The sequence below is a fragment of the Melanostigma gelatinosum genome, assembly GCF_949748355.1.
Source record: "Melanostigma gelatinosum genome assembly, chromosome: 1".
Taxonomy (NCBI): domain Eukaryota; kingdom Metazoa; phylum Chordata; class Actinopteri; order Perciformes; family Zoarcidae; genus Melanostigma; species Melanostigma gelatinosum.
Genome location: NC_136634.1, coordinates 14731578 through 14756235, shown reverse-complemented (window position 1 = coordinate 14756235; position 24658 = coordinate 14731578). Strand labels below are relative to the sequence as shown.

General features: G+C 40.4%; 3 protein-coding genes across 4 annotated transcripts; 2 read left to right on the top strand and 1 right to left on the bottom strand.

Moving 5' to 3' along the window:
- The first annotated feature begins 307 nt into the window (after positions 1 to 307).
- tmem263 (transmembrane protein 263) lies at positions 308 to 4505 on the top strand. 2 transcript variants are annotated; one of them, XM_079278811.1, is made up of 3 exons: positions 308 to 434; positions 1406 to 1476; positions 2774 to 4505. In XM_079278811.1, exons 2-3 carry the CDS (start codon positions 1410 to 1412, stop codon positions 3094 to 3096), a joined length of 390 nt encoding a protein of 129 aa, XP_079134937.1. In that variant the 5' UTR covers positions 308 to 434; positions 1406 to 1409; the 3' UTR covers positions 3097 to 4505. The 2 variants fall into 2 exon arrangements, with proteins under 2 accessions (XP_079134937.1, XP_079134938.1); XM_079278812.1 differs by having other exon boundaries at positions 312 to 429.
- Positions 4506 to 7000: 2495 nt separating this feature from the next.
- LOC306784396 (zona pellucida sperm-binding protein 4-like) lies at positions 7001 to 8748 on the bottom strand (the record flags this gene model as incomplete). Its single annotated transcript, XM_079278367.1, has 7 exons — positions 7001 to 7171; positions 7254 to 7401; positions 7554 to 7746; positions 7824 to 7984; positions 8070 to 8167; positions 8271 to 8455; positions 8547 to 8748. The coding sequence occupies 7 exons, from the start codon at positions 8746 to 8748 to the stop codon at positions 7001 to 7003; spliced, it is 1158 nt and encodes a 385-aa protein (XP_079134493.1).
- Positions 8749 to 15199: 6451 nt separating this feature from the next.
- LOC306782284 (uncharacterized protein) lies at positions 15200 to 24641 on the top strand. The gene is made up of 20 exons (XM_079275576.1): positions 15200 to 15339; positions 16767 to 16925; positions 17016 to 17122; positions 17207 to 17321; positions 17837 to 17953; positions 18030 to 18091; positions 18801 to 18953; positions 19034 to 19225; positions 19331 to 19430; positions 19526 to 19667; positions 19799 to 19982; positions 20263 to 20362; positions 21176 to 21297; positions 21391 to 21422; positions 21886 to 21998; positions 22739 to 22884; positions 22970 to 23064; positions 23134 to 23212; positions 23303 to 23411; positions 24034 to 24641. Exons 1-20 carry the CDS (start codon positions 15270 to 15272, stop codon positions 24105 to 24107), a joined length of 2271 nt encoding a protein of 756 aa, XP_079131702.1. The 5' UTR covers positions 15200 to 15269; the 3' UTR covers positions 24108 to 24641.
- The last annotated feature ends 17 nt before the right edge of the window (positions 24642 to 24658 follow it).

Genomic DNA, 24658 nt, shown 5'->3' with positions numbered 1-24658 from the left:
CCCTTTCCAAAATAAACCCTCTTATCTTGTCTGATTACTACACCCTGCGATGCTTCCCACAGTTGTTCATAATCATCACCAGAACATCTACACACATTCTGAATTGAACAAAAAAGTACAATACAACCCCCCGTGTTAGTGCAGGATCTAAAATACTGAACAACAATACGCTAACCAGACAATAACAACTACACAGTGCCTAAATGTTCATGTGGTTTTGTGAAGGCAGCCAGCAGCTGGAGCTTATGAGTCCTCTGTGTGTTTTTATGGGTGGAGACTAAGGTCCTCCCTTATAGTCACACAGACGTCACAAGTCAGCGTAACCACCAGCAGCTACATCATCAGAGGCCGTGTAGCCTGATCATTATTATTGTGGGCAGAAAGTCCCGCACACAGCCCACAGTATCGTTACAGTGGATCAGATAAGAAGTAAGGTAAGTGCTCAATTAGCTCGTTCTTGCTTCAGTTTGTGTAACGAGATCAGCGATGAGAGCTTGTGGAACCACACAGCACGTATCTTGATAATCAGTTTCAAAGCAAACTCCCTCCATCGTGAGTGTAATCGGGACAGAAATGTAAACGCTGATGAATGTCGATCGAGCTGCCGCGGAGGAAAGATCGTTAAAGCGCTGTTCAGTGTTTCAGGGGAGACGTGACGTGTCTGTGAGTCTCAGCTGCGCGATAAGACAAATGAGCTAATTATGGCGACTAAAGACAAAACAACCACGTAGTTCGGCGTGTTAATTACAAGTCCAACCCTTCCTGGCTCTCACGGCGAGACAGCGTCGTTTGTTACATTGGACAAACTTTTAAGCATTTATGTGTTTTAACTGCCTCTCGGTTGACGTTAGCTCAAGTTAACGTCTACGGAAACGCAGTCTGCCACGAAACTAATGCTGTATGTTAGCTAACGTTACGTAGCACACGTTGTACATGCCGACTACTTATATTCATATATTTAATTTCAACCTAACCGGGATGTACACACGGTGATAATGCTGTTTACCCATCAGTTAATGTCACCGCAGCTGCCACGCGCGCTCCTTTGTTCATTGTTTACTTAATAAACGTTATGACTGAAGGAATAACACTTTCCTCTGAGCAGTTTTCATAACTTCATAACAAGGCACCATTGACTTTGCAAGAACAAATATGATATGGAGATTCCTTCAAAAATAATTCCTTCAAACTGTGTCTTTGTGTCTTTGTTTATTTCTGTTTCCCAAAGTCCAGAAGAAGAATCTTCAAATCTTAGTTTTTCAGCATCGGTTGTTTTAAGTTGAGATATCCTGTGTTTGTCATGTGTTTATAACACAGCTCTGTGGCAGACCGTGAACAGGTCTGCATATCTCTGTTCATTATGTCTCACTGTGTCTGTGGGTGATTGTGTCATTTATTTTTGCAGAGAGATGAGTCAGGCAGAGCAGGTGCCCGAGGATATGCCTGCATACCTCAATGATGAGCCAGTAGCTGCAGGTAAGTTCAGTTGCAAAAGGTATGTTTATTGACCCCAATGTGTTCAAAGGTTTTGGGTCCTGTTTTCAGAAAAAGACCTAGACGTGCGACAAATGATATGGAAACACGATTCTGAATTTCACATAGGGATTAGCTGTTTCTGCAGTAATCAGCTTCTGGTAAACTTAATATGTGCAGATTCAATCGTTTGGTATTCCTATACGGCAGAACTGTGTCCTTCCTTTACTAAAGACAGTTTAACTGTTCTGCTCTTTGGCAACTTATTTATCAATATTGAAAACCGTCGTCATTTGCAACCCTACACTGTAGCACTGGAATGAGCAGTTGAACAACAACAACTTCTATTGTCGATTAATCATGAAAGTCATTAAAAGTCCTTTTTTCCCCGCTGCTGTCAGGCTGCACAACAAACTGCTCTCTCGGTAGACCACTAACACTTTGAACACGAACACTTGAACACGAACACTTTGAACACTTCTGAACACTTTAATTCATTCACCTGGTGCAATATCTAATCCGTGCAATCCCGTGCAATTTCCAATACGTTTAAGTATTTATTTTATATTTTTATTCCGTCTGTATATACTGGTATATTTAATATTCTTCTTTACTGTCTTATTTTATTACTGTTTTACTGTTTACTGTTTAGTTTATTATATTACTTGATTTTTATCTTTTATTTTTACTTGTGAGCAATGCTGCTGTAATCCTGTAATTTCCCCACTGAGGGACCAATAAAGGATTGTCTTGTCTTATATTATCTTATCTTATCTTATTATTCCAGCAACAGCACGAAACATTTGCAGCTTCTCAAATGTGAGGATTTTATCATTTTCTTTATTTTTACATTATTGTAATTGAATACCTGAGTGATTTGAAGCTCCGGCAAATTTTGGTTTATATTTTTCACTGACATCTCAAATTTATAAACTATTATTTAATTCGTCAAACAAAGAAGAATATCACGGATTAATCAATGAAGATCGTTCGTAGTGTCGTGGATAGTTTAGCAGAATCTTGTGTACCACGGTTACATTGTTATCATGGGCGACATATTGGTGGTAAAGGCCTGTGAAGATGCAATATGTTCGCTGAAATGAGTTAATTTATCAATTAGTCCATCTACAGAAAATAAATTTGCAACTATTTAGATATCACGCTAGAAAAAAACAGTCACAGTTAAGTGAAAAGTAAATAATAATTCGTTGCAGCCCTAGTTTGGAGCATTTCTGTCCTCTTACTTATTCAGAAGTGCAATATTTGATCTTAAAGTGTTGCTGTTGTTGTCTTAAACCAGATGACGCCAACAAGGACCATCCCCAGCCGCAGCCAGGCATGTTCGGCAGGTTGGCGGGGGGCTTGTATGGAGCCACCAAGGGAGCTTTAGGAGCGACCGTGAGCGGTGTGACGTGGATAGGAGGAAAGAGTCTGGACCTCACCAAGACCACGGTCACCTCTGTAGCCGCTCTGCCTGGGATTGGAGTGGGTCTGGTTAAAGGAGGAGTGTGTGCTGTAGCCGGAGGAGTGTGTGCTGTAGCCGGAGGAGTGACTGCTGTTGGTTCCGCAGTGGTCAGCAGAGTTCCCATAGGAGGAGGCAAAAAGAAGGACAAGTCTGACTGACGGCGAGAGGAGAAGAGTGAACGCACACACGGCTGAGGTGTTATGGCTCACGTTGTTTCCTTTGTCAGCAGCCGTGAGCAGGAAAAGAGCAACAGAGGACTCACAAGTTTAGTGTACACATTTTTGGTAAAGGGAGTCTTTGTTTCTTTTCTTTAGTTTCTCTTCTTTAATGTGATTGTTGGTAAACCCATGTTCATATACTTAAGTAGCTCGGACCCACAATGCATGAACTAACAAAGACTCTCCTGCTCTGTTGTTAAAGGCAACGCACTATTATCACCAGTGCCTGAAATTGTTCAGATATAATGTCCATGTTTCAATTTTTGATAAAAAAGTGACAACACTGTTTTTTTTACGGTTGTACTTGCCACAAAAGTTAACTTTACTACCAGAGAAGAAAAGCTCCCAAAGAGTGTAAATGTACTTAAATTTCACTTGCAAGACAATCATTGATCAACTGTGATCTGTAAGTGACAAAGAGGTGTTTCACCGTCAACTGACATGGATCACAAAATGTGTACATTGTGACTAAATCTGCATTTAGTGAATGGACCTCTGTTCAGCTTGCACAAATGAACAAACACATGTGATCAAAGCTGTGATCTTTAAAGTCGAGTCCACTTTAATATCTAAACCGTGGACTGTGGATACTTCACCAGTGAACTTTTGTGACAGTCCCAGTTTTCCTCTGAATTCACATTGCCCTCTCGTGGTTATATTGTCACCTCAGTGGAAAGTGACTCATACTTTTGATACAGAATCCAAATTATTACAATAAATATTGTTGAAAACTGGAGTATTTTCATTGCAAGTAACTTAACTTCCAGTTGTAATGTTTAGATTCACTATGAATAACATTTTATACACGACATATTTTTCACACAACTATATATTTTGATAGTTACTGTGATATGTTGCTTAATGTCACACTCTCACATCCAAGTATGTCAACATCCTTTGGGCACAGATGCTTCATTACGGCATAAATCTCTCACAATGTATCAAAGCATTGCTTCTCAACCCGAACGTTCCCCCAATGCTTCTCCATGTTGCTCAGCGAATCTGAAGGCTGGAGTTTTGACATTACATTCTGAGTTTTAAGTGTCAGGTGCAGCTGAGAAACCTGGAGTACATATAATGCAAAATCTACCGTAAACTGTAAAATGCCATTCGAGTCTTACATGTTACAGAACTAAGCTTTCAAAGCTTTTGTTTAATCAGTGTTGCAGGATGTTTGAAAGTTGATTGAACAATGAGAACGTGGTAACATTCAGGACTTGTTTAAATAAAACATATGCTGAAGGCTGTATACAGTATGTGTTGTGTTGCATCAGTCACAAAACAAGTCGTATGAATCCAAACAGTATATTTATACTTCTTTACTTCTGTTTTTTCTTTCACCGTAGAGATTTCACTATGTTCTGTAGTTCTGTACTTTAAAGAGTCACTGCTCTACTTTAGACAAAATTGAGATTGAGACTTGAGATTTCTTTAAAACCTTTGGATAACATGAGTTCAGGAAGATTTTTTTTGTACCCCAAAAAGATTCAGTTACTTTAAAGTAAAATGAAAATGTGCACAATTTATAATTTGGTGCTATGCTCAGTGTCGTGTATTTATTTGAAATGGTGAGGTACACTTTGTTGTAATGGAGGACCATTGCTATATCCAGGGTTACAGATGCTAAATACATTTAAAACCGCAAATATATCAAACATTTTTTACATAGAAAAAGATATAGTCTCTTACAACCCCTCGAAAGATGGCGCTTCATCCTAACATGATTGTCATTATTTATTCCCTCATGATCAACACATGCTCACACTTCCATGTTGGTATGTTTGGTTCTTAAATGACATAAATATAACGTATACAACTAGGTTGCAAATTGACCATAAAAATCAAATATCAGATGAAATAAACAGCATTAAACACATATGTATCAATAACCTAGATAACTAACAAAGACGCAGGTAAATATAACTAAATCTGTGGTTTAAATACACGTATACTGCCATCTACTGGTAGAAATGGTAAACACGTTCACCCTGCATCTCCTTTTGCAGGCTGTGCTCTGCCTTCACTCAAGGGACAGAACACGGTGGAAAAATAAATATCAGTGCAAACAGCAACAGCTCTGCGCACACAAAAATGACTTTGATTAAACTATATTCCGAACTGTATTGCATCAAACAATGCACCGATTCATCGAATACTTGATTCTTGCTGTACATGGATACAACTCGTTCTCACTCTTTTTTTTTGGCCATTTAACAGTTCCGATGTTTAGTCTGTCGGGCGAGGATGCTGTTTATTTGCGTAGGGATTTCAATAGCAGTATTAGATAGATGTGAAATATCTGACCATTCTTTAACAATGTTAAAGTGTCAAGTAAGACCTCATTTTGTGAAAGATGAGCAAAATGGATTTAGAAAAGCCAGATCATGTATTGATCATATGTAGTCACTTGTAAATATACGTGTTAATATTAAGGATAATAGGTCTACGTCATCTTGTTTGTTTTATTGATTTCCAGAAGGCATTTGATTGGATTAATAGGGAACTTCTTCAATATAGGTTAGATTCTGGTGTTAAGGGGAAGTTTTATTTTACCTTTAAGTCTCTTTATCAAGCACCTGATGCCCATGTTCAAGGTAATTAATACACAACTGGTTGGTTTTCCCAACAATCTGGTGTGAAGTAAGGAGATGTTTTGTCTCCAACATTATTATATTAATGAGTTAGCTCTTAAAATTAAAGCTTTTAATTTCAGGGTTCAATTTGATGATCAGATGGCGGCCATATTATTATATGCGGATGATGTAATTTGACTTGCTGAACGGGGAAAAGATCTGCAGATCATTCTGAACGTTGTTGTGGAGTGGTGCTGGAAATGGAGACTAGTGGTAAATCAAGACCAAACACGAATAGTACATTTTAGACCAAAATCATTAGAGAGAAGTTCAGTTGTTTTTAACTTTGGTTCAACAGTTCTCTCATACTCTGAACAGTATACATATCTTGGCATTACTCTCGACGAGCACATGACATTTAAAAAAGCTGTCAATGTTCTAGCTCAGTCAGCAGGAAGAGCACAGGTATCTGAACTGAATAAAATTAAACCATGTAGTAATCTGACGTTCTGTACTTATACACAACTCTATAATTCATGTGTGTCTGACTATGTTCGTGGTGTTTGGGGTTTCCGTGACCACACAAGTTGTAACACTGTGCATCATAGAGCTATCAGATCCTTGTTGGGAGTTCACAAATCTTACTTATGTTTTGGCCATTAGTTGGGAACCTCTATTCGATTTTGTGAAGATGTCTGATCAGAGACGAAAAAGATATTTCATTGGGACATTTTGCATGGTCATCCCTGGTCTACGGGTTTGAAATCTCTGTTTAACATGAACGATATGTCATTGATATTAAGGATATTAGGCCCAAACTGATTTTAATGCATAGAGAAAAATGGTCTGTTGATATATGGTGTAAACAAAAGTTACAAACGTATTGTCTCATAAGGAATAACTATAGTGCAGAACTTTATGTGAAGTATAACTTAAACAAAAGACAAATATCCATATGTGCACATGTTACGCTCGGGAACATGACCGTTGGCCCTAGAGACCGGGAGGTTTAGTTCCCCTCCAGAGGACAGAATCTGTTTGCCGTGTGAACTCGGTGAAATTGAGAATGAGGAAGTGAAATATTACTGCCAGTGGAATTATGATATAAAACAAGTATTCACAGCACATCAAAGCCAATATCTTTTAATACAAATGTGTGCCCAATATTTTTGGGGATACATTTTTTTTCTTTCTGTGCCACACTTTTGCAGTCTTATACAGTATGTCAGATGCAAATCTTTTCAAATCTTTTACTTTATGATCTCAGCTAGCTACCCAGAGGCTCCCATGTTGACTGGTCCCACAGAAGCCACGACCTTCGGCTCAGTGTTTCTCTGGTCCACAGCCGTGACATCTCTCTTGTTTTTGCTTGCTCCAAAGCATACTGGTTCATAGTAGCCCGCTGAAGCAGTGATCACAGCTGTACTGCAGTGAATGTACACCTGAACAAGTAAAACCATGTAAGCAGAGCAATACAAAAATATTTAGTTGCAGCAGTTTATCGTCAGTAAATTAAATCATTACCTGTTCCCTCAGGGGCACCATTGAATTGGAGTCCAAAAAGGTAAACATTTTGAAGAAGAAACGTCTGTAGTGAGTGGGGAAGTCCACACCAGAGGCGGGACCGACTGGAACCAGTGTGGTCAAGTACTGATCATCCCTGTATGGACACCTGGATGAAAAGAAAATGACATGAAGTCAACTCATCTGCAATTAAATTAAAAAAGGAAGTCAGTGTTTTCATAGTGTAAAGTGTTAACGCTGACAAAAATGATTTAACATGTTGTCATAAGCAGGGCAGTGTTACATTGGTGTTTTATTTACCCGTCTATCAGAAGGTCCCACTGGGGCAGACTGTGGGGGTTGGGGCTTGTGGTTGTCCAGCAGCGACCAAGAGTCAGGATAAGGTTGGGATCAATCCTGTCATGGAGATGAACCTCCACGTACACAGAGTCCCTCAGTACTTTGGCCACAGGATAGTCAGCCTCCGTGTAGTACGAGGTATAGGCCACATCCACTGTGAGAGCAGTGACCAGTTAGTATGACAGCCATCTACAAATACAGCAGCGCTGTGCCAGACAGACATCCACTTACCTTCATTACAACCCTTTACACTGCATTGTCCATTAGCCAACCTCAGGTGTACTCTGATGGGTCCCAGACCAGCAACTGGTAGAGCAAGAGCTGACCACTGCATTACTTCTACAACCACAGTTTCAACAGAGGTGCCGATGTACCTACACTGGAAGAGCAATCTGAAAAGAGAAAACTGGCATTATGTTGCTTGGTCCGATCTGTTTTTTAGATATTACAAAATTACTTTAAAAAAGGATCACCTACTCATACTGACTGTCCCTGGTAATGATTCCAAGAGGCCCAACTCCCATATCATATGAGCAGGACATTCTGTTCTCATAGATTATAACACCAGGCTCCTCCTACAAAAGGTAAAAGAAAATGGCATTGTGGGGTAAAAATATGCATAGGCCTTATTTAAAGTTTCCTTAACTGGTTGAAAAGTTGAGAAAATCGAGGTCTTACCATCACAGTGGAGCCACAGTCGGTAACAGGAAAGTTAAAGATGGCAAAGGCTGAATTAGAGTCCACATGCGTACAGCCAGGACCGTGTTCCAATAGTGTGATTGACTCGAGTTCAATGTTGGGCAGAGTGGCATCTTTTGCCACCACAACAATGAACTGGCCATCCTTGGTGCACTGAACGGTCACTGGTGGCACAAAGACAGGCTAAATATGTAGAACACCTTTTTTGCATCCTCCATTACGGTCCATTGCATGACATTCTTTTCAAAAACTCACCTGTCTTTCCAAAGTAGCAATGTTGGCCTTCAAAGCAGCAGTTTATGAGTCTGCAGCCATCAGCAGAGATATCAGGACCTCCACATGGGATTCTCACGTTTACTCCGATGTCACAACTCTGGACAGGAATCGGCGTTTGGTTGGACAGTGTCTGTGGGATTTTCGTGTTCTGCGTCGCCTGATCACGAGATTCAATTCCCATGTCCCAATGGACATGCTGTAGCTTTTGGTCTGGCCTTGGAGGCCAAGGATATGGGTTTGGAGGCCAAGGATTTGGCCTTGGAGGCCAAGGATTTTGCTTTGGAGGCCAAGGACGTGGGGTTGGAGGCCAAGGACGTGGGGTTGGAGGCCAAGGACGTGGGGTTGGAGGCCAATGAGTTTGCTTTGGAGGCCAAGGATTTTGCTTTGGAGGCCAAGGATTTTGCTTTGGAGGCCAAGGATTTGTCTTTGGAGGCCAAGGATCAGGTGGCCAGGCTGCAAGTGAAGGGTATGTATGGATTAAGCACTCTAGCAGTGCTAGTGCCACTAAAGAGGGTACACTCCAGAGTTGTACCATGGTTCAACAGCAGTTTGACCTGGACAGTCCCCAGGTGTACAACTTATGTTATATATGCTGCCACATTTATACGTGACTAGGCTTAATGTTTTAAAAAACTCCTCCTCTGAGGCTGAATAACCACCAATCACAGCTTCCTATCGTTTCATTGGCCACTTAAAAGCTTCAGGGGCGTATTATGTCATGTTTTTTACATTATTTAGGGGAATGATTTGATAAGCCTTTTGGCAACTTCACAAGATCAGACACATGTGTCCTATTAGATCAGGTCACTGGGTTGGATGACATGAAAGTATTTGTTGACAAGTCATACATTTGGGTCACAAAAACCTTTTTTTTTAAAGGTCTTTGTGGCCTCAAGAGTTATTTCTCACCAAATGTTTATTTTGCTAGTGCACAATGGCAAACATATTTTCTCTGGATCTGTAACAAAGTTTTCCATAATATGCGCCTCAGCTCAATAGGTCTGTTCATGTGTATACCTTGAATACCTTGTATACCTTTTAAAACATTATCAGTTGACAGGTATTTTATTATCTAGTTATAATAACTGGCAATTGTACAATGGCATAGGGAAATAAAATAATTATGATAGTGAAATGTTTTGTAAATACTTGCAGCGAAGTTGATTTATTCCTACTGAATGAATTTGTTAACCAACCTCACACTAGACCCAATGCTATGTTACTGATATCAATACCACCGTTCTTTATTGTTTATTATCGGCATACCTCACTGCGGTAGCCTACTGATTTATGGAATTATATTTGTGTCAGTTCTGAGTGTGTGATGGGAAAATACTTTTTTAACATGCAGGGCATACATTTTCTTATGCTGGAATAAAATGAAATGCGCATAAAATCAAATCTATTCTGTCCAATGCGTGAGCTATTATCCACATAAGTGCAAAAATAATAAGCTCAGCCTTGCTCAACCTCACACAATGTTCAGGAGTGCGACAGAAAATCTGAAAATTGGAGGAGGATAGAAGAAACCTACAAAATAATGTGGTTAGTTAATAATGTTCTCCACCTTGGCTTTGGATGTAATGCTCAGTTACTACAGTATGCTGGTTATCTAGCTTGCTGACTACTAAATAACCACCTTATTTTGGCTGTTGCTAACAGCCCAACATGATACGCTTTTAATATGAGACGTAACACACTGTGTCCAACAAAACCCTACATTAGATTTGACTGAAGTTCAAGACAGGATTCAGTTTGCCTATGTTCCTGCAATAGTTAAATAGCTATGTACAAGTATTGCAAGCTTTAAAGCAGTACAAACTCACAAGTGAAACTTTAAAAAGGTTACCAAAACGATAAACGAGGCTACCTATGTGTAGCTACGTTGGGCTATCTTTGAATTCATGTTCAGACAACATTGTTTCTCTTGTGCATTTGATTGACTGGTATCTCTACTTTACTTTTATTGCCTTTTCTTTTTATTTTCATTTGGGGCATCATACAAACTTGTTACTGCTCTGTAACTGTATTTCTGCTCTCTTCCATTTGTATTTGATTTCATTGTATGTATTTTATTTTATTTATTTTCATTCAAAAACAACTAAACTTTAATGATTGTATGTAGGGTTTTTTTGCTAATTATTTTGAAATGCCATTCTAATGCTTTTCGTCTGCTATAAAGCTGCCCTTGCCTTGGCCTGACTACAAGCAATGGCATTTCTAAGGAAATTGGGCAATTTCCCATAATATTAAGATGTTTTAAAACCGCTCATTTGAGGTCAAATAACGACCAATTTCAACTTCCCATCTTTTCAATAGCCACTTCAAAGCTTCAGGGGTGTATTATGTCATTTTGTGAAGATATATTATTCAGGGGTATGATTTCATAAGCCTTTTTGCTACTTCACAAGGTCAGTTGTATGGGAGAGAAAGGGAGATTAAATGTCCTGTCAAATCAGCACTGGGGTGATTGTCAGTTTGACATTAAAGTATTTATTGACAATTTAAGTCACGAAAACCTTTTCAAAGTTCTTTGTGGCCTCAAGCTTTATTTGTCACCAAATATTTGTTTTGCTAGTGCACAATTCACAGGACTTCTCCGATTTGGTTTCGTTGGCAGTTTGTCTTGCACCTAACTAAACATTCAAAGGTTCAGGGGACACTGAGACAAACCACTAGATCCTAGAAGTGTTGCCATACTAAAAGTGGGCTTCAGCTTACTTGCAGCAATAGACCGTGATATTTGTAGTGAAAAAGGCTTTGATTGTCTTACTGAAAAGAACATTGCCTTCCTTCAGCTTGCTAGATGTTGTCTTCATTATCCACAATGGAGATTAATGGAAGAAAACAAAAACAATCCAAGCTTACACATCAGAGTTCTTGCAGCAATCTAGAATCAATAATTGCTACAGCGGTATCAGCTGTTATCGCTGTACAAGACCAGCTCAGAGTGCAGCCGTGACCAGTCGGGCACGCTCACATGCACTAGCATGCACTAAAAGCCGGCCTGACTTTGTTGACAAAATAAGGAGAAGCTTATAATATAATATATAATACAAAGAGGGAGAGCACCATTATTTGCTTAGGTAGACATTAATCCACGATATCTTTACATAGCAAACACTTGTTTGCTGCTGTATTAATGTTCAGAATGTTAAATATAGCTCCCTTTATGTAGCGAGAACTGCCAACATAAACCTCTCTAACTGTCATTGGTTTTATAAATTAACTTTAAAATCAGTTGTTGGGAAAAATATCAACCAAGCTGAAGTCAATTGTGTTCTAAAAAATCCTCTTGAAAAGTAGCATTTTTGTGATGTAACGCTGAGTCACACTTACTTATACGCTCTATGCAAGTAGTCCAAATGATATTCTGACTCAAACCCTTTTCAACCAAACAATTCCTCTTCACTACAGTTATTTTCTCCTGAAGTTCTCCTTTTTTTCTCCAGAGGCCTTCATCAAAAAGGTTGCTTTATGATAAGTTCAAGCTATTCTAAATAACTCAACTTAAAGAATGTTGCCTTTGAGGCTACAAGTTGCCTTTGAGGCTACAAGTTGCAATTACAACATAACATTGCATTTCCCCTCAATTTAAAGATGATCTGGTGTTAGTTGCTTTAAAAACAGCATGAAGCTGAGAGCCAGTGGAACATGACCACAAGCAGAAAAATAACATGCCACCTGCTGAGGAACACTTCGTTTAATTGATGCTTTACTTTTTTAATAACAGCAGTGAAATTATTATCTGTTATATGCTCAAATGTAGCATAACAGTAGCACAGATATAGCAGAGTCAAAGTCAGCAAACATACTCAGTGATGTCTGTTACTCATCAGCATCTATCTGACGTTTGTTAACATTAGCACACATTAGCCAGCATTATCCCACACCATGTCAGGCTGTAGCAGAAAAGCCTCTGAGTGTCTTAAATTGAGAAAAGGGTTTAATATCTTTTCAACTTTAAATTTTAAGAAGCAGATTATGTATTTTTTCTCTCAAATATTGTGCAGTCTTTATTCAAGTGGAGGATCCTCCTGATATCAAGGATAACAGGTGGCAATATTGCCTTGCCAAAAGTAGGCAAATACAATACATAATAAAAAAATCGACTTAAAGGCAACATGTGTATGATTTGGAGGCCTCAACTGTGGTTGCAGATTGCACTAGCTGAATACCCATCCGCTCACTCCATTTCCAAGACTGCGGTAACGTGAGCCGCCGAGTGCAAAACCGCGTTACCCTCGTTCGCCTCACTCAGAGGCCATTCTCACCATAATAACACTACTTTAGTTGCAACCGAAGTCACAAAGTGGCTGGCGGTACTACGGTTTTGCACTCTGCGGCTCACGGTACTGCAATTTCACACGCATGTTGGAGAACTACAGTGGCCTTCAGGTAGCGCAAAGACATGGAAGGCACTTTCTAAGGCCAGGGTTTGGTTTGTCTGTTCTGGGCTAATTCAGAAACATGGAGGTGCACCATGGCAGACTCCATTAAGAGGATCCACTTATAAGCTGTTATAAGCTCATTTAAAAATGAAAATACTGGTATACTACTGAAGCCAGGTGTGTTGTAGGTCTTCCTTGCTGCAGACTTAGCAGGTTTAAAGGGCAAAGCACCTGACAGTTAAGCGAGGTAGTTGGGGCTGAAAAGTTGAATCACAAACAGGGGACTTATGTCCATGAACAGAAGCATTGTAAGATCTGAGATGATTGTAATGGACAATCTGGGACTGATCCAAGAGGTAATGAATCTTGTATGGCACTCCAGGAGAATCCACATCAGATCTGAGGCACTCCAATACTTCAAAGGGGCCTTCACAGAGAGGAGCCAGTTTTTGTTTTGATGTAGTGGGGTCATTTAACCACACGAGGTCTCTAGAACCATAGGGAGTGTGCTTGCCACTTTTGTATACCGTTGTTTCTGTTGCTCGTGGGCACAGTCCCTGTCCCATGCAGAAGAACCAAAGACTGACTGATGATTCTCGGTCAACTGTGCAACATAGACAGCAGGAGAACCTGGAGTAGATGAAGATGGTGTCACAGCAGGCTGGCAGGCATCCTGGCTTCATGACCATGGTAGGATGGAGTGAAACCTGTTGAAGAGTGAGGGCTGGTGTTGCAAGCCAAAGCAACTTGGTTAAGGCAGTCATCCCACTCACTAGGCTGTTGCACAACCAAAATCACGACCATAATACTTTTCGGGCCATTGATAGTCTCTCGAGTTTTGTCTGGTATGGTAGGGTGAAGGAGAGGGAATGTGTGCACTGAATCAAGCATCACAGGTGAATCTGTCAGGCCTGGAGTCTAAACGCCAATACCATCTGCTCTGGCGGTGGAGTGTATGGGAACCTGCAGTGGTCAGTTGCAGCACCGTGCATGCTCTCTCACAGCACTGATGCACACAGCTTCCTCAAGGTTCCCAGTATTCATGCATTTTTGACTGCAAGTGCAAGTCAAGTGATGTCTGGACTGTACACATCCAAACTTTCACCGTGTAAATGAGCATTGTACGAACATTCATATGAGTTTGGAAGGGTAGCAAGGACTAATTTGGTTGAAAACGTCTCTGAGTTTCTCCTTTACTAAATCATAGCTTCCTTGGGTAAAGGGAGGCAGACTGCAGCATTACAAAATTGCAGCATCAACAAGAAAGTAGGGAGAACAGAGGCCATCCCTGTAGACAAATTGCACTGTGTTCATTGTTTATTGTTATGCACCAGTTACCTAGTCAAATTCCTTGTATGTGTAACGTACTTGGCAATAAACGGTTCTGATTCTGATTCTCAAATCTGCATCAGGTAAAGTCATAGCCTGCTCTGCCGCTTCAAAGTGTCAAGACCAACTGGTGAAACATTCAGTCCTATCGGTGGGACTATTTTGAGACAGTATGTGTGGCCAAATGAGCAACACCAGCCCTTGTAACATCCACTGACCTCCGTTGTGTGGGAGCAGACTGCAGCTCATGCAAAGATTCACTTTCATCGTCAGAGACAAATGTTTGGTTCAAAAGTCACAGAAAGCATGAAAATGGGGAAAACTGCAAGAATCCTTAATATCTCAAAAACCAAGAGCTTTCAGTTCATAAACTGCTCTCTCAAAAAAACGTTCAGGTGCAGGAAAGTGCCATTATCCACAGTTACGGGGAATAGAAGTCACCAAATGAACAAAACCACCAAAATAACACCCTGTTGCCAACAAATGTAACGTGAGGGTTTGATATGTGGCGGTTGAATCATTCTTGTTGAGCGAAACAGACCAATAACTTTACTTTACTGTCCTTAGTGCACATAAGGGACGTTTGCCTTCAGGACATTCTGACAGAAATAGTTTATTTTAGTCTCACCCAAGACACCTAAACCTAAGGTTGTTTCTGGCAGAAGGCAAACTCCTCTAAGGTGCACATTTGATAAGATTCACAACACTTAAAAAAAGAAAAATGAATGCATGTATATGTACTTTGCACCATTGCTTCCTCTCCACCTCTGTAACCTACATACAAGCACGTTTTTGTTTTTTACAGCACAGTGTGATTTACATTCGAATTTATGGTGGGTTTTCCCCTATTTAAGGAGCTCAACCATTTTGGCCTACATTTCCCACAATTCCAAGCCGTCTAATCCTGAGTGAGTGCGTCAGGTTAGCTGAGATGAGAACGGAGCGCTATCAGATTTAACGCCGAGGTGTTGTACCGGAGGACATGTCTCTGTCAGCCGCACACAGCTCAGGCACGGGCAGCCGGAGAAGGCGGCCGACCGAACAGACACAAGGTGAGCGGCTGAAGCTCATGTTTAGCTTGTGGTGCTAAAAAAAAACTTTATGTGTAACAAGCAGAACGTGTCGTTGACAGCGCGGTGAATGCATTCTCCATTTTAAATCTGACAACATGGGCTGTTGTGCTTATTCAGCCTCCGCTACCGTGATATCATCACGTGAATGAAAAGAGTAAACAAGGTCAGCTCGGTACAGAGAGGGCTGTTTCATATCGGACAGTCACCTCGTATTGATTTGACACTGCGTGTGTGCGCGTGTTTGCGCGCGCCAGTGCCGTCTCTGTTTGTGTCCCCAGAAATACAGAAAGTGCTCATAACAATGTCATAGGACATCTATTGTGTCCTGTGCTATGTGATGTCTATTTTTGTTTCCTTTGCTGCTGTGAGACAAGCCGTACTGTTGTCCATACTGGGGCTGCAGCTAATGATTATTTACATTAATTCGTGTATTTTTTTAAATTAACATACAATAACAGAAAATAGGGACAATAAACTAACACCGTTTTACAAATTACAATATGACACCTTCAGATTGCTTGTTCAAACCAACAGTAAAAAAACAACGAAATACGTCCCTTTTATTATATTATGTTAAGGCTTCAGGAAATACCAAAACAGAGAGAGGAACTAAAACTAGACTCAAAAGTGTGTGAAAGGCACTGTTTTGAGCAGCTTAAAAGGAGAAGTAATGATTATTGTGCTTTCTTGTCTCATCATGCCAGCGGTTTGTCAGCACTTATTCATTCATCGAGTTTGTGTCTTGTAAGAATGAATCAATGGAAGGGCGTCTTTTACCCTTTGCTTTATTGGTGTCATCATGCCTCTGGTTTCCCCGCAGAACAAATCTAGCTGTTGTCAGGCTGTCTGAGGCAGTTATCAGTTGAAAGATAACATTTCATCCCCTGAGGCAAGACATCACCATCAACAAGACATCATATATATATATATATATATATATATATATATATATATATATATATATATATATATATATATATATATATATATATATATATATCTATATATATATATAGATATATATATGAATGTGTTCTGACTTTTCATCAACACGCTCAAAAGTCACAGGTTGAGGCACAATTTTCCCAAAATGTATTGTACATTCATTGCTGTACCAAAACAATATATTCAAATATATTTACACTAATTTAATGTTGTTTCAAATACATGATTCTATACTCTTTCTACGACCCCAAATACTGAGATGTGACTCTCTAATGATACAGCGACATTATGGCTTTGAGTAGTACACGATAGTTTCAGTTCTTTGTACTTTTCGTGAAATCAGTATTTCCTATAATGGTTATATTATCCCGTTGACCAGACTTCTGACCACTTACCCTGTGACTACATAAAACAGCTTTCAGTTCTCGTAGTGTAATTACATTTTTTGCTTGGTGTTGCAGATCTTCCGTGGGAACACGATGTCCAGGTCGGTCACAATCATGAACAGATTCATGACCAACCGTGCGGAGATCCACAACCTAATTCAACAGACGCTCTATCTTCACATCAGTCAACATGTCCTGCACTGTGCACAACAAAATGCATGCCTGAACATGCATGTGAGTACTGACTGATTTCGATTTTTTTTTAACAGCAATGCTGATATGTTTTCAAACATTTATTTGTCATCTTGTGGCTTGTCAATTTAGGTCCGAACCATCGGGCCTGCGATGATAGCTGGGAGGAGATCCAAAGCAAGAGAACCATCAGAGCGGAGAACGAGGTGGAAGCCAATAAACTGGTCAACAACTACAGGGTAAGAAGGCTAAAGGGGTTTGAGTTGCAGCACAACAGGCACAACGGCTCATCCCTCTAACTCAGTGTTTGGTGTCTGTGTCAGTTTGGTTTCAGAAAATGGAAGAGCCATGTGACGGAGCGTCCGTTTGAAGTCAGGTCAGAGGTCGTGAAAGAGCTCTACTCTGAACTCAACATCATTAAACCACATGCAGGACCAGGTCCGGGTTATAGTATTCAAGTAGTGTGTTCAGTTTGTGTCGGAGGATAATTCAGATTTATCTCAACTTGGGAAATGATTGATGAGACGAGCATGTAAACGTGCCAACAGTTCAGCCACCACGTGTCTTTATTTGGAGGCGAAACCCGAAAGCGAGCGGTACCAAAAACAAATAATCATAAATCACGAATAATCCCCAAATTTATCAAAGAAACTGTGCACAACTAAGGCAAGAGTGATGGGTCCGATCAGTTTGGCTAACCTGTTTAATTGTTTAAAACCCGTTATGATCACCTAACCATGTGTTTCCTGCCACTGTGTTAACAGATCTCAGCAATTTTACGTTATTGTTACCGAGAGAAATGATGACAAAACCACAAAAATATGATCAAAGTTGTAATAAACCAGCATTATCCTTTACAGACAAATGACATGAAAACGAATTGTTGCCGTGGCTGCTGGAGAACTCGTCAGCCTTTCACTACTCTGTCTGTCATTTTGTCTTCTTGGTGTCAGGTCATCTCATCACATGCGGAAACGTAGCGTATGTACTGCTCTTCGGTTGGTGGGTCTCTCTGGCATATCTCTTGATCGGTCTACTTATGTTCATCACTATCTCTGGTGTACCGTATGGTAGGTGAGCCAACCAACACAGATTAATGATCCTGTTTATTTTTTGCATATATTCAGTTTTTCTCTCACTCTTCAGGAAAACTTTGCTGGAAGCTGTCCTGCTACTTCCTGTGGCCATTCGGCAAGTCGATCCACGAGGTACAGTTTGGTTTCAGTTGATTTTTTGGGGATGTTTTACCTTCTACTAACTGAAATGAGGAAGATGCACAGTAGATCCTGTAGTTTCCTCATAGTCTCCCACAGACTCGTGGTCATGAAAGCAGAGGTCTTGCTTAGCAACACCACAAGTCTGCAACACTACACAGTTTGCTGCAACTCGTTGTTGCACATACATCGTTGAGGTGAAGCCTCACAAGATCAGTTGTATGGGTGAGACAAGGGGAGTAAATGTGACAGTTTGACATTAAAGTCTTTATTGACAATGTAGGTCACAAAAACCTTTTTTAAGGTCTCAAGCTTTATTTGTCACCAGATTTTTATTTTGCAAGTGCCCAATTCACAGCACTTCTCCGATTTGGTTTAGTTGGAAGTTTGACAATTAGCTACATTTTAGCAACACATTGGGCAACAACTCACATGTTGCAAACCTGCCCAATTAGAAACATGTTGGTGGTTCATGTAAGGAGCCCTGTCGATACAAACCTCTCCAACTGTTAAAACTAAATAGCCTATCTAGTAGATTGTGTAGATTTGCCCAGTTGTAAGAATGGGACAACGATTTGTGTAAACTTCGGACTACAAGCTGTGCCAAGAGTCCCGTTACACTAATGCAGGTCATTGATTTCTAATGGAAGTGTAGGTGCCACAGTTACATTTGTTCATGTTTCCTCTGGTTATGTTTCTCCAGATTGGAAATACATTGAGAAGATGTTGTGAACAAGCACCAGACTGTGAGTGTAACGTAGACGGGACGGAAGATAATTCACCAGTTCTGTTGCCTTCACCCACAGAGGTGCTAATTGCAGAGCTGCCAGGACGACCTCTGCGTACTCCGTACTGGGTAATTTACAATTTCTGTATAGAACATAGATATATAAAATACATGTTTGCTGCATGGAAATCATTCCCCTCGTTACACAGCGTCGTTTCTCGACTTACGTGTGGCTGCTGCTGGGATATCCTCCTCTGGTGGTCATGCACTCGCTGGCCTGCTTCCTCTCCTGGATCCTGGTCTTCACTATCCCTGTTTCCAAGATGAACGCACGGACACTAGGCGTCATCCTTCTCTTGGCTCCTGAGGATGTCTCTGTCTCCACCTGCTCACGGAGGAAGGCAAGTGAGGGATTTAATCATAATCACCTACAGAACATCAACCTGGAGATATTCTTCAGTGTTGGTTGAATGCGCCAGCTTCTTTACTTTCTACTTGACCCTTAGCCTCAAGTCTACGAAACCAGAGCACTGCTGTGCTGCTACCACGCTGCAAACTGGTATTACTACAAGTACACTGTTGATGGGATCAATGTGTTCGCTGTCAGTATCCTTTACCGTGATGTACATGAAGTGTGTGTGTGTGTGTGTGTGTCAGTGTGTCAAATGAAGACCTGTTCTCATCCTTGACCCCCATCTCAGACCTCCTCCCTCTAGTAGTAGTCGCCATTGTAATTGGATATATTGACCGAGATAACCAGTACGCCAGCTCTAATGTCAAGTTCGCCATAGCAATCTGCTCCATCATACCGCTGTCTTATTATATTGGTATGGGCATTGCCAGGTGAGTTGTTCTAATTAGATTCATTTGATGTTGCCCGATGCATCTAGTGTACCAAAAATGTGAAATGAGTCACAGGTTTTCATACAGAGCAGCGTCTGATGTTAATTGTCAATTCTTTTTGACACTTGCAGTATCTCAGCCCAGAGTAACTTTGCAGTGGGTGCAGTGGTGAACGCCACCTTTGGCTCCATCACAGAGTTAACCTTTTACATCACAGCCCTACTCAGAGGCCACCAGGCCTCCAACCCATGTCTGCAGGAGGTTGTTAAAGCAGCACTGACTGGCACGCTGTTCGGATGCATCCTCTTCATCCCGGTGAGCCATCCTGCATTCACATCATAGGTGAAAAACAAACATTTAAAATTAGAGGTTGTTTTCATTTGTAAATTTAGAGACAGCATACCAACATACCGGTACATTTGCCTTTTTTAAAGACTTTCCTCCCCATCCGTAGAAACAAAAATACATTCTTGCCCCCCAAGACACTTCACGTCCTTATAACACTCACAATGGAGACAAAAGTCACATTCAAATACGCAACACAAATATTGCGTGTGCAGTATGAATGTGGCTTCTTGCTTTGTCTTTTTCTAAGGGCATCTGCATGATAATCGGAGGGTTGAGACACAGTGAGCAAAGATTCAACAGTCGCTGTACAGGAGTGAGCTCCGCATTGCTTTTCATCTCCGTAGGAGGCAAGTATTTAATAGATATGGACTGTCTGCCTTCATCCAGCCACACCGTTTCCGAAGTGTCGCACACCGATGTTGTTTACTATAAAAAAAAAGTGACTTTTTTATAAAAAATAAGAAACCATTTTCTCTCTTCTAACTGTATTTAAAGATGCAAAATACGTCATGAAACTGGCTCCTGTTCACATTTAGTTAGCTGCAGTTTTTTTTCCACCGGGAGAAGTTGATTGGTCTCTGTTGGACACGTTCTACAGTGCCAGCAGGAAACCAGCAGCAGCAGTTTAGACACATTTTGATTCCTAAAGGCAAACAAAGTAGTAGCTGCTTCAGTTGTGACACTTGCTCCACCTGCAGGCAACAAATATTACAGCTGCAGTTGTTTTTTGCAGCTACTTGTTTTCCTCGCAAGCTTCGCGTTGTCCACTTAACACTTGCACCACCTGGTAGCTGAAATAAATTCTACTGATTTAATGTAATCGTGTTACACAATCCTCAATCAAACAAAAAACTGTCCAACGAGTGTCAGTAAAACATGAAATGTTAAATGTTGAAGAGTTTGTAAATGTATACACTTGGCCCTCAGAGAAGTAATTGTATGGAGAATAGAAAGTCACATGGTCAAAGATATTCATTCAATAAAGAAGAGATGTGTAGATTATTTCAAAAATGACCAAGTTTATATCAAATACTCAGCTCCAAATGACATCAAATGTCTTGCTGGTGGCAGCAACAGAACCAGCTGTACACTGCCAAAACGATGTAAAAGCTTGACCAAAACCTTTTACACTGACTAACCCTCCTGATTGTCAATGGCAGGTGTGTTTGCCCCCACGTTGTTCTCCAAAGCTTATGGAAATCTGGTGTGTGACGCCTGCACCAACTCCACTGGAGGAAACGGCACTGGTCAGTTTGTCTGCCACAACTGCCACTACGATCTGGTCAGTGTCTCTTCATAACAAGCACATTATAACAAACATTATATTCATTACTTACACTGTGTTATGTATAATATTATGTTTTCCCCCCAACAGAACAATGGTACATTGTTCCGCAACCATGTTGAGTAAGACATTTTTTTATTATTTTTATATATATATATATATATATATAAATACTGACTGTAATAAAAAGGCTCTTTTTTAAAACGTCTCCTCGTTGGTGCGTTTAGTGTCGAGAGTTAACGTTTCCACAATGTCCGTGTTTGCTTATTATCCGTCTTGGTTTAATTTTCAGCAGCAGACTCTAAAGTTGACTCTACAGCTGAGGCACTAACAACCACTTTTCAACACATTTCTCTTGAAAGTTTATTTTCATTCGAGTGAAACAAAAGCAAAACAGCAACTGTCTGGAAGGAGATAAATCAATCTAAAAGTAGTCTATGCTGTGGAAAGTTGTTGGCGCACTCATAAGGTGTAAAAAAGACCGGAGGCCAATAAGCTAAAACCTACTGAGCATCATATCATCTTTTGAATTTCCCGATTTATTTTATTTCCCTTTAATCTACTGTGTTTACATCTTGTTGCCAGGCCGCTGGTGTACACAGTATCTATCCTCTTGCCAGCTGCCTACATCATTGGTCTGATATTTACGCTGAAGACGCACTCCCACATTTATGACATTCATGTTGGAGACGGACAGGGTAGGAGTCTCCCTCTCATGAATCACAGCTAAAGGGACAGTTTGGATGTTTTGAAGTGGGGTTGTATGAGGTACTTATCCATAGTCAGTGTATTACCTACAGTAGACACCCCCAGTTTGGAGAAACAGACAGAAGTACCAGCACTGAAGCTAAGTAATGTACTGCTGCGGACGAGGACAGAAGCTAAAATGTATTCTGGACTCCAAAAGAAAGGCCCACCTAAAGAAAATCCTTAACAATATAAGTGTTCACTACATTAAGAATATTTTTACCGCTTCAACTTACTGTCAGAGAGCCCTTTTAGACAGCGAATTCAAGCCGTTATCTGTGCTTTCTTCAAAGCCTCCAGATTCCATTGATTCCATTTATGTGACTTTGGTGTCTTAAAGGGATAGTTTAGAATCACCAAAGTCACACAATAACAAAAACAAATTAACCAATAGAGTCTGGTGGCTTTGATAAGAGCATAATCGCCATTTTTTGGTGGCTAAAATACATTTAGCTCCTGCACCCATCGACTGCAGGACATTGTGTTGCTCCTGTTCTGTCTGTTTCTCCAAACTGGGGACATACCGATGGCCGTCTACTGTAGATAACACACTGACTATGGATAAGTACCTCATACAACCCCACTTCAAAACATCCAAACTATCCATTTATTGGCTCACACAAAATTGTACCTTGCATTATTCCGCTACAAGACAGTGAATATAATATCGTGTCTTTGTTCGTCTGTGCAGTGACGGGCCACCATGGCGCAGTAGTCCACTGGTCACGGTGGAGGTCTCTGCTCATCCTCATCATGGCCACTGTGCTCACGTCTGCTTGTGCTGATCTTGCCACTGAGCACATCCAGCCAATACTAAACCAGCCCAACATCTCTCAGGTCAGGACGTGCCTGCCTCTGAGTCAGTTGTTATGTGGTCGTTGCCTCCGGCTGGCCTAACGTTTGACTCTCTCTCTCTCTCCAGTATTTCATTGGGGTGACAGTTCTCGCAATGGTCCCTGAGATCCCAGAGATTGTTAATGGGATTCAGTTTGCTCTCCAAAACAATATCAGTCTTAGGTAAATCCTGTCTTATTTACTCTGCACATTTCAAAAAAGTGACATTTATAATGATTTGTCTTTGTTCAGCTTGGAGGTGGGAAGCTGTATTGCTGTTCAGGTCTGCATGCTACAGATTCCAATTCTCGTCTTATTTAATGCCTTCTATGTAAGACACCCTTCAGTTTCATCATTGATTCATTCATAGAAATACCCGTTTGCTGTTTTATAGTTTCTGTAATCAACTCTTTTTGGACAGGATGTGGGATTTGTGCTGTTGTTCAGTGACATGCACCTGTGGGCCAGTATCTTCAGCGTGATTGTTGTCAACTACATCTTCATGGACGGCAAGTCTGATTATTTTCAGGGTAAGTTTAGTGTGTTTTCTTTTTACAGAGATGGAACATGAAATAAAATGAATCAAAATGGATTCATCCTCAAACTAGAAAGGTGCAACTCTCTATAAGGTGTGTCTTCAACCACCACTGTTGCTATCCCCATGTCTAGACACCAAATGAGCTGTAAGGTGTCGTAAAACACACTTCATTCAAACTTAAAAAACAAGCCGCGATGAATGCAGGCAATCGACTCGTAGTCGGCGTAAAAGACACGCCATACGCTCTTGGCAAAATCAAAATTAAACTCACACTTCCGGACTCTTAAGTGCGTGTGGTCGTTGCGTGTTCAAAAGGTTTTTAATTGATTCCAAGCGGCTGGTTTAGTCATTTATATGAGTAACTTTGTTGACCAGTCAATGATTCTCAGTGTTCGGGGGTTTATTCACCAAAGACATCCAGATAACTCCGAGCGTTCCCCTGCAAGAGTTGTCACATCGGTCCCTGGTGATTTCAAAATATCAAACTAAAAATATTACCATATATTTATAGTTTGTTTTCTTTAAGAATATCTGCAAGCAAATCCAGTACGGTGGTTTGATAGAATGTAATCTCAGACTTGTGTAACCCAATGACGTGTTATTTCCCCACCCAGGTACAGCTCTGGTGGTTGTCTACCTTATTCTGCTGGCTCTGTATTACTTTGCTCCGTCTCCACCAGGCTGCTGACTGGGCGACGAAATGTTTTCACACCAAGTTACACTATTTTATAAGCCTGGAGGACTCTGAACATGTAAATTCAACATCACTCCCTGCAAATTAGACTTTTTCATGACTGAATGATCGTGTGCAAATCCTGACACGGTTTTTTTAGTATTTTATTTTATCATGCCATTTCCTAAATTATACAATTTACAAAATGTTTATCTCAGGTAGGTACTTGATGCATGACTATATTACTACTGTGAAATGTAGTTTGTAAGCTAACATACTTAACTATGTGTCCTCAGATTCATAACTACTTATGAACTTTGTAAACTGTGGTGAAAGAAGGAAAAAAAGTATTTTTACAATAAATATGTTATGTATCTGTACTGATAATATTTTGTTTAGGGTACTGTTGTAATATATATTTTGTATACTTGTATGACATGTTAAATGGTACATGTCTGTTAGAGATAATGATATAAGTGACATTGTTTTAGATAAAACACTGGCACATTATGGAAAATGTGGAATGGTTGGCTGCTAAGCAAGAACAATAACAGTGTCTGTCAATA

Excerpts from the sequence above, each read along its gene's own strand:
- tmem263 (XM_079278811.1), top strand. The coding sequence starts at position 1,410 with ATGAGTCAGGCAGAGCAGGTGCCCGAGGATATGCCTGCATACCTCAAT. Across the intron at positions 1,477-2,773 it reads TGATGAGCCAGTAGCTGCAG|ATGACGCCAACAAGGACCAT; the intron begins GTAAGTTCAGTT and ends GTCTTAAACCAG.
- LOC306782284 (XM_079275576.1), top strand. The coding sequence starts at position 15,270 with ATGTCTCTGTCAGCCGCACACAGCTCAGGCACGGGCAGCCGGAGAAGG. Across the intron at positions 16,926-17,015 it reads ATGCATGCCTGAACATGCAT|GTCCGAACCATCGGGCCTGC; the intron begins GTGAGTACTGAC and ends TTGTCAATTTAG. Across the intron at positions 19,983-20,262 it reads GATGCATCCTCTTCATCCCG|GGCATCTGCATGATAATCGG; the intron begins GTGAGCCATCCT and ends TCTTTTTCTAAG.